Source organism: Quercus robur, chromosome 10, assembly GCF_932294415.1.
Source record: "Quercus robur chromosome 10, dhQueRobu3.1, whole genome shotgun sequence".
In the NCBI taxonomy this organism is placed as follows: domain Eukaryota; kingdom Viridiplantae; phylum Streptophyta; class Magnoliopsida; order Fagales; family Fagaceae; genus Quercus; species Quercus robur.
In genome coordinates, this window is record NC_065543.1 from 28,719,201 (window position 1) to 28,728,495 (window position 9,295).

The 9,295-nt window shown below is 34.7% G+C and overlaps 1 protein-coding gene across 3 annotated transcripts; it reads left to right on the forward strand.

Annotated features, from left to right (window-relative positions):
- The first annotated feature begins 1,684 nt into the window (after window positions 1–1,684).
- LOC126701771 (protein TIFY 6B) lies at window positions 1,685–6,501 on the forward strand. 3 transcript variants are annotated; one of them, XM_050400129.1, is made up of 7 exons: window positions 1,685–1,977; window positions 3,981–4,168; window positions 4,451–4,749; window positions 4,836–4,926; window positions 5,015–5,345; window positions 5,516–5,576; window positions 6,199–6,501. In XM_050400129.1, the coding sequence occupies exons 1-7, from the start codon at window positions 1,887–1,889 to the stop codon at window positions 6,317–6,319; spliced, it is 1,182 nt and encodes a 393-aa protein (XP_050256086.1). In that variant the 5' UTR covers window positions 1,685–1,886; the 3' UTR covers window positions 6,320–6,501. The 3 variants fall into 3 exon arrangements, with proteins under 3 accessions (XP_050256086.1, XP_050256085.1, XP_050256088.1); XM_050400128.1 differs by having other exon boundaries at window positions 1,686–1,977; window positions 3,981–4,177; XM_050400131.1 differs by lacking the exon at window positions 1,685–1,977 and adding an exon at window positions 3,414–3,545 and having other exon boundaries at window positions 3,981–4,177.
- The last annotated feature ends 2,794 nt before the right edge of the window (window positions 6,502–9,295 follow it).

The window sequence follows — 9,295 nt, forward strand, 5'->3', positions numbered from 1 at the left end:
GTCGCTTAACCTGACAAGCTCATTGAATCAACTAACTTTTTTCCTCGTTAAGCGTTCAATCACACTCACTGACTCACACACACGTAAGTCACAACTCAGAAAGAAGAACGAGCCAAAGCAAGATTTTTTTTTTTTTTTTTTTTGATAAGGAGCAAAAGCATGATGATACTTAATATTTTTTTGGGTAGTACAAGATAATACTTAATAATGGTGTACAGTGTATACACACAACATTTTTTACATTCTCGTGAAAATAAGAGATCTTCTAGGATAATCAGCATTTTTTTTTTTGCTAAACACTAGGATAATCAGCTTTGTTAAAACTTTTATACGGTACATTATGATTTATGAGTGGTTACTTTTTTCATTAATTTACTATTTCACTAGCTTAGATAATAATTTTATTATGTGATATTGTGATTTATTAGAGTGGAAGTAACATCATTTTCAAATAAGTACTGGTGTTTATTATTGTCAATAATCTTATAGCTAATATTATTGGTGTTTTTAATGAAACACTGCAAGATTCAAATCTCATTATCTGTAACTACTGAATTATTATAAATAATATATATATATATATATATATATAATACACATAATCAATATTATTTTTATTAAACACCAATCTCAATATGATATGTTAACAATTGTGAAATATACCGTATATTAAGATTCATTGTAAAAATTACTCTATAGACATACACTTATGCTTTGAAACTATGATCAAATAAGGGATTTGGATTCAAATCTTACATATATATATATATATAAATTAATTAACGTCTTAGTTTGATGATAAAAGGTAATTATCATAAAGCAAATGTCATATATTTAAATATTATTGTATCTATAAAAAAATTTTGAGACATTTTATTTTTAATGACAAACTGTTATATTTTAAATATTCCTAAATCATAAATTTTGAATTTTTTAGCTTTAAGCTTTTAAACATATTTATTCAATCATTTATTTTGAGACTGAGTCCGTATGTGTGGATTCTTTTTTTTTTTTTTTTTTTTTTCTTTTTTTGAGAAACGTACGTATGTTTGGATTTTTAGTGAAGAATTTAGTAATTTTCAATTTATATTTATATCTTCAATTTATCTTACAGTCTTACAGACATGTTTAGATACAAGCTTTTAGTAAATGTATTTATTCTCAAATTAAATTTAATCACGTAATTTCATTTATTAATTAATCACAAGTTGACTTAAGTACTTAACGAATAAAAATACATCTAAGCAATTATCTTTAAATTTGATCATTATTCTTTTTACTATATCATTCTGAATCATTTAACTCATACATTACTTAAATTCGGATCCCAATTATTGAATTATAAAAAAAAAAAAAAATTCTAGAATCAAATAATATTTATTTATTTTGGAAAGTATTAAGAAGAAAAAAGGAAAAAAAAAAGAAAAAAAAGAGAGAATATAGATATAAAAGCGGCACCACTATTGGGCGCGTGTCAGACAGACTTTAAGAGCCCCACCAGTCTTCGAGGTTCGCTGTTGCACGTGGTCGCTGACCGGTACCACCGGTCCCCCACCGGATCGACCGGTCACCACCCTCCTTCCCATCCAAAACGAATCTTTTTTTTTTTTTTTTTTTTTCATCCCACGTTCCACATGTCACGTTTTTAATAATAAAAAAACCTACCTAAAACAAAGGCTATTATTCAAAGCTTGCTTTTCACACCCTCCACACTCTCTCTCTCTCTTTCTTTCTTTAATTATACGACACAAGTAGAACCAGACATTTCTTGCATGGTTTAGAAGCTTTGCTTTCTTCTTCTTCTTCTTCTTTTTGTTAGTGGGGGTGTGTGTTCTTAACTTCCTTTTCACTTTGTTTGTTTGTAATTTTGATACAAATTTTGAGAGATGGAGAGGGACTTCTTGGGTTTGAGCTCAAAAAATGTTTCAGTCACAGTGAAAGAAGAGCTCAATGATGACTCTATCTCTATGAGCTCAGGTATGGTTTTTCATGTCTTCTATCTTTTTCAAATTTTCTTCAATTGGGTACTTATAATTTCAGGTTATTGCGTTTGCAAACTGCTTTTTTTTGCTCTCTTTGGATCCAAATTATGACCTTTCTTGTTTACATAGTTTGAGAGTGATGATATATATAACATGAATACGGTAACAGTTTAGATTCTTGTTTCATCTTCTCGCGGGAAAATTCTTACACCATGAGAAACTTTAGGAGCTACTACGATGCATCATTTGGCACATGGTACAAGTATATTTAGCCTAAGGTACAAACAATATACAGCGGGCCTTGGTTTGGCTAACCACCACCACCAGTGAAAATAAAAGCTCGTGGTTCAAAATACAATAGCTTGAGAACATAGTAAAAGCGCCTGTTAAGTAATTTATAGAGGGGAACATAGGTTTTTTTTTTTTTTTTAATAAGTTTCACAACTTTTTTTCATAATTGCCGAGTTAGTAAGATGATGCAATTGGTGACGATTACAATGATTCTAGCGATCCATCTAAAATTGATGTTGCACAAATTGTAAAAAATTACAATCTAGTAAGATGATGTGATTAGTGACAATAAAAGTGATTCTAGCGATTCATTTTAAACTAATGTTGCACAAATCACATTTTGTTGCAAATTTTATTGTTTATGTAGTACAGTTTGCCTTGAACTCGTACGGTATTTTAGTTTAATATTGATTTTTATTTTTATTTTTATGAAATTTTTTACAATTTAATATGTGCTAATTTGGGCTAGGTTTGAACTTTGAACTTTGAAGTTTTTAACTGTGGGTCAGTCGGTCAGTCAATCAGAGAACTATGTGGTTGGAGCGTTGGTTAGTTGTATTAATATTTATATGTTTTTGAAATATTTTTTACAAGAAGAAGAACTTGCTTTTATTTTAATAAGTCATATATATATTTTTAAATTTTTAACATTGTCCTTTTCATACTTTAGCTTGTTGCATTAGTGATAGGATCATCTTTATTTTGGTAACATGCGCATGATGTGCTTATTGGGTGTATTAAATTAATGTGTCACGTTGAGCTGCCTATTAAAAAACCATAGTTTATTATTATTACCTTAAAAACTCGGCTTAAAACAAAAATGTTTATTAAACTAAACAGTTGTGCCTGTCCAGGGTGCTACAATTTTTATGATAAAAGTACAAACCTATTAAAAAACGTTGTAAATAAAGTATACCCAAATGAAATTATTTTGTTCTTTTATATGGTGCATTACAATTAAATAATGGCTGTGATCATAAGGAATTAATATTCTTTATTTTTTTAGTTTTCTTAAAATTTGATCTTCTGAAAAGTGAAAAGTATTGTCTGGCCAGTTGTTATCTGAATTACAATAAAATATCATCCGAACAAACATTTTTTTTTTTTTTTTAACATTGGGTAATATATTTACAGTCTGTGCTTACTACAAAGCGTATAGCTCAATGTTCTTCTGACTAATTATTTAAAACCATTTTTGGGCTATTTAGGATTGATCCAAGTCTTTGCGGTCATAATTTGTTCTCTTTTTCTTTCTACGCTAAGTGACATAAAGTAAGTTGACAATGTGCTGTATTCCTTTTTCCTCTTTTTGATTTTTGGTAGGGAACTTTTCTTGTTAAGGATTTCTTATGACAATGATACCTTAATCTATTTTTTTTAAGGATGTAAATGATACCTTAATCTTACTTTGTCATTTTTACTAAACACTTTGAGAATATTTGATTCTGTTACTTATGCTTACCTTGTAAGAGGGTCATGAATGATTCTTGTTGCGATATAGTTTTTTTTAGATGTTGTTAATTTTCCCTTCTTCTTTTTCTTTGGACATAAATTACATCAAGTTGCTACATTTTAAGGTACTAAAGGAATTTGTTTTCAATATGATAAAGATGACCTGAGCTTTATTTCATATTTAGTTCAATTGGGAGTTCTAATGTTTGGTATACATACTTGGTCATCACTTTCCATTTTCTTTGATTTTTTCAGCCCTGCTTAGAGGTTCAGGCATGCAGTGGTCATTCTCAAACAAGGTATCTGCTGTTCCTCAATTCCTGTCTTTCAGGGCTGCACAGGAAGATAGGCCGAGAAAGAATGTAAATGATTCACTAGCAACATCCGGGTTTATGACTGTTTCAACTGCCAATGTTTTTGACTCTAACCAGAAATCTTACACGGTAATCCAGGTTCGTTTTGTTTTTGTTTTTATGATGTAGAATGGTCGCTTAATTGCAAATTAGTTTTCTTCTTAAAGCAATTAAAGTTTGTCTTGAGCTGGAAAATTAAAAGTTTAATTACCTACAACACTTTATGTACTAGGAATTTTGTACAACATCATTTTTGTGAACTGCTGATTATATTAGTTTGAGTGAAGTTTGGATGCTGTTTTAATAAGCTTTGGATTGGTTGGTTCTGTATGAACTGATTTTATTTTTCCATTCTCATGTTAACTATTGTAGAAGAATTTAATTACTGATAAGCAAGCGGGGAACCACTATGCAATGACAGCCTATCCTATACAACACTTTGATGCACATTCAGTTCATCGCCCCCAAGAAGTGAGAATATTCCCAGTCTCCAATCAACTAAATCAAACAAGTCCAATCGCTTTGGGCACTACTGTTCTCCAGTCTCATCTTGCATCCACAAGCCAGAATGTTGTTGGTTCTACCATAAAACCACAACCTCTTGGAGGAATCACAGCCCCTATTTCTGTTGTGCCACTTAGAGGTTCCATGGTTGGTACCACTGATCTCAGGTACCAAAAAGTAGAAAGTACTGAAAAAATATGTACCAATTACCAATTCTAATGGAAAAGCTCTATTAAAAATTTATTTTTTGTAGGGATGCTTCAAAATCCTCCAAGGCACCTACTCAGCTAACAATCTTTTATGCTGGCTCAGTCTGTGTTTATGATGATGTGACTCCTGAGAAGGTATTAATCTTTCAAGCATTCTCTGATATGTCTATTGAACTCAATATGTGATTTCTTTTCATTTGAAATGCCTTATTTCTCTGCTCAGGCTCAAGCAATTATGCTACTGGCTGGAAATGGGTCTTCTCCAGCGCATAATATAACACAATCAACAGCTCAAGAGCAGGCATTGATTCCTCGGTCTTCCCCAAGTGATTCGATTACAACCCAGTCCCATACCACAACACTGTTCCCAGGGCTTCCAAGTCCTCTTTTTCTTACATCCCAAGCTGGTTCTCAGTCTGGAGTAGTAGCAAGTAGCACCAATGAATTAGTGACAGGAAAACCCAGGGGATCTTCATCATTTCCTACTAAACATTCAGAGCCTCCTAAAGTAGTCAGCCCAGCAGGATGTGCTGCTAAAACCATAATTCAAACAGGTAAAACTTAGTGTTTGTGTAGAGCTTATGCCTTGGTTCTTGCTTCATTTGTCAAAATTATAAACTCTATAGTTGATATCAGCATAATAGAGTTGACTTATAAACTATATGACTAATTTCAGCCTAACAAGATTTTTTATTTTATTTTATTTTTTTGTGTGTGTTTGTAGTAGCTTTGCCTCAAGCGCGTAAAGCATCCTTGGCTCGATTTTTAGAGAAGCGCAGGGAAAGGTAACTACTAGTTTACTTTTCCTTTTCAAGCTGAGTATATATTTTCATTGGTCCATCACAAGATTTTTTTCAGCTATGAGCAATGTTCATAATTCTTCTTAGTTGCCTCAAGTGAATTATGTGAGTAACTGTTATTTGTTTTGGAACTATATTTACCAATTTGATTAGCTAGCCCACGCTTTAGGACTCTAACAATTTGGCAAATTATTTTTGAGAATCAGTTTGGACTCTCTGACATGGAGTCGGTTTGAGTTTCCCTAAGTTCTACTGACCTTATGGATCTTCTTTTACATAAAAACCTTGAGCTCATCATTTAAGTTCTAATATACTATGGACTACTGGTGAAAAATGAATTGTGACTGACCAGTGACCACACAATGGCTGATTCATTGTTCACGACCAAGAGGCTCTATGTGCATATTGGTTCTTTAAAGATCATTATTCTCCATTGTAATTAAGTTGTGGAAACATGTGGTTGAGGTCGTGTACGGTTAGTCAATAGTTATTTACATTACTGAAAATTTTGGTGTTTAATGCCGTAGATGCTGTTCACTAATTCTGTTTTATATGCTGGGTTGAGAATTGGAACTCTGAGCAGTAAATTTTGCTTGTGTACATTCAGGGTGAGCACAACACCATACTATTTCAGCAAGAATAATCCAGACTGCAGCACTCCTGGACCTGATGGTGTGGGTTACTCTGCCAATTCCTCTGGCTCCTGTCCTCTCCCAGCAATCAAATAGACCAATAGAGAGGAACAAAGAAGAGTTACACACTACTTTAGAGATCTAAGGAGTGTTATCATTAGCATTAAATTTTGTTTTGTTTTAAGCTCAATTCTTTTCACCCCAAGTTTTAGACAAATGTATTAGCTGTATCCTATTTTATTTTTAAATTTTATATTATATTGATAACTTCATGAGCACCTTGTACCTTATCATCACTTTCATTGTACTGTAAAAGTATTATTGTTTACGCTGAAGTTCCTTTTTTTTTTTTTTTTTTTTTTTTGATGAAAAAAAAAAAATTGTACTTCAGCCTAAACAATAATACTTTTACAATTATGTGACTATGACAGCATATTTTGCATCCCTGAACACTTCTAAATGGAGTAATTTTTTGGCAAGTTAAAGTACATCTGCAGTGCATGGGATTACTTCTTAGTTCTTAGAAATGATCTCCTGTGCTAATTATAGTCTATATATATATAATTTTTTGTTTTTTGAGGAAAAATTAGTTTATACTTAACTGGGCAGAATTTATTGTTTTTTTCAAAGAAAGCTGAACAGTGTGCAATTTTGTCCTTGGAAATCAATATTGTCATTCTTGAGCTTCTAAAAGGAGGCAGACAAGCACATCATTTATATGGCACTTTCTGATTGGCTAAAAAAAAAAAAAAAAAGCTTATGTGATTTTGGTGCAAGTTTTATATTATTCCGCAAATGAAATATAGGCAAAAATCTTATAATCATCTAAAGTAGGAAGTTTTTTTTCTTTGGATCCATTGGAGGACTATTGGGTTTATGGGTTTATTATGGTAAGTGATCTTTTTCACTTCCCCTCCCTCTCTTTCTACAATTGAGATTCAATTTGGAAGATTAGAAGGAGAGAAGAGTAGAGGGTGTAAATTGCCTGAAAGGAAAGAGGAGGGGAATGGAGCTAATCTATTTCCTTTATTTGGAATTTTGGATGTTATAAATATTAAGGAGGGAGAAATATCTCATTCCTTTATTTAAAAGTGAAGCAAGGGTGGAGGATGTTGAATGATGAGGATAAAAACACTGGCAAGGGTGACGGCACGTACTTGACAAGGGTGACGGCATATATCTGACAATGGCGACGGTGCAGACCTGGCAAGGGTGAAGATGCAGACTTAACAAGGATGACGAGATGGTCTTGCCGTCAGCATACCTTCTAGGCTGACGGTGATGTAAGGCAAAAGAACTCCACATAGGGCCGAACTTCCTGAAGCTTACGGGGTAAGCGTAGACTGACGGGATAACATAAACTGACGGCGTCAGTCTATAAAGTGTCCATTTTGCACGTATAAGTAAATAACTTGCTCCCCACGTTTCATGGAACCTAAAGACTCCTATATGGAAAGAATCCCGTAAAATACGCCCAAGGAGACTCCTATAAGGAAAAGACTTCTACTCCAAGGAAAAGAGGGTCAGCCCTCTCTACTATAAAAACCCAAGCACCCTCACAAACCAAGGTACGCGTAATTTACCCTCTCTAGCACTCTAGAGCAGTGAGAATAATTCTAACTTGACCTTCGGAGGGTACTTGGCCGGTACCACACCGGTACTCCCCGCTAGGTTATTCTTTTTCGTTGTGCAGGTGCCATTAGCGATCGTACGAGGAACGTGTGACTCATTGGTGGTATTGTTTTCGGTATCATCATTGAATGACCAAGACTCTTCTCTATAGGTGCTTCAAGGCAAAATATTTTCCTCGATGTTCCTTTTTGGAGGTTACTGATAATCCTCATAGTTCATATGTTTGGAAAAGTTTTCTAGCGGCTTAACCTATTTTAAGGAAGGGCTGTTATTGGAGAGTGGGCACTGGATCCTCTATTCGGGTTCTGACAGATAAGTGGCTTCCCTACCATCCAACAAACAAAATTCTTGTCCCACCACATAAAGTTGATGAGGAGTGGCGAGTGTCGGATTTAATTGATTGGTTGAACATTCAATGGGATCGTGGTTTGATAGATGTGGTGTTTCATGGATTTGATGTCGAGGCTATTTATAGGATTCCTCTAAGTCGACATTGTGTGCCTAATGTCTTGGTTTGGCTGCATAATAAAAAGGGAAGATACTCAGTGAAGTCTGGGTACTATGTTGCGAGGAGGTTGTTGCGTGAAGCTAGCCAGGTGGGGGAAGGGTCAGGTCAGATGTCAAGCAGCATGGTTTGGGTGAGGATTTGGAAGCTCCACATTCCAAATAAAATAAAAGCTTTTGGCTGGCGTGCTTGTCACATCATTTTACCGACTAGAGAGAAGCTACAGCAACGATGGATTATTGAAGATGATTCATGTCCAATCTGCCACTGTTTTCCGGAAACCTCTATTCATGCTTTGTGGGGGTGTGGGGCTGCTCAGGATGTGTGGGCTGGTTGTCGGGTTAGAATTCTGCAGAAGGGGCTGACTAATCAATTTAGTGTGATGCGGCTTTTTGAGAATCTGATGCATAAGCTATCAGAGGAGGATTTTGAGTTTTTTCTGGTCCAAGCATGGCTCATTTGGGACCAACGCAATCTGGTTTTGCATGGAGGAATTTTGCAGGAACCGGGTAGGCTAAATGAGAGAGCTGACAGTCTTCTAAGGGAATTTCAAGAGGCACAAATGCAGCTAACTCTTCTGGTTTCAAATGGGGGCGTATAGACATGGCAGCCACCCGAAGGACAAGTATACAAGCTCAATTTTGACACGGCAATTTTTGTGGACTTGCTGGCTTCAGGTATTAGGGTTATAATTTGGAATGACAAGGGTCAGGTTATGGCTGCTTTGTCGTCGATGGGTGGTGCTATTCAGGACAGTGAAAAGGTAGAGGTATTGGCGTGTTGGAAAGCTTTGGAATTCGCCATGGATGCTGGTTTTTCAGATTTGATTGTGGAGGGGGATAATACAGCTGTCAGGAATTATATTACTTCAGCCCGATCAGATTTGTCTCGCTTGGGAAATATCTATGACGACATTCGTTGCTTGGCTGGAGGTT

Bases quoted from the DNA above. Each gene is read 5' to 3' on its own strand.
- LOC126701771 (XM_050400128.1), top strand. From the start codon at position 1,887: ATGGAGAGGGACTTCTTGGGTTTGAGCTCAAAAAATGTTTCAGTCACA. The intron at 4,178-4,450 runs GTTCGTTTTGTT...TAACTATTGTAG, and splicing joins AATCTTACACGGTAATCCAG to AAGAATTTAATTACTGATAA. The intron at 5,577-6,198 runs GTAACTACTAGT...GTGTACATTCAG, and splicing joins TTAGAGAAGCGCAGGGAAAG to GGTGAGCACAACACCATACT.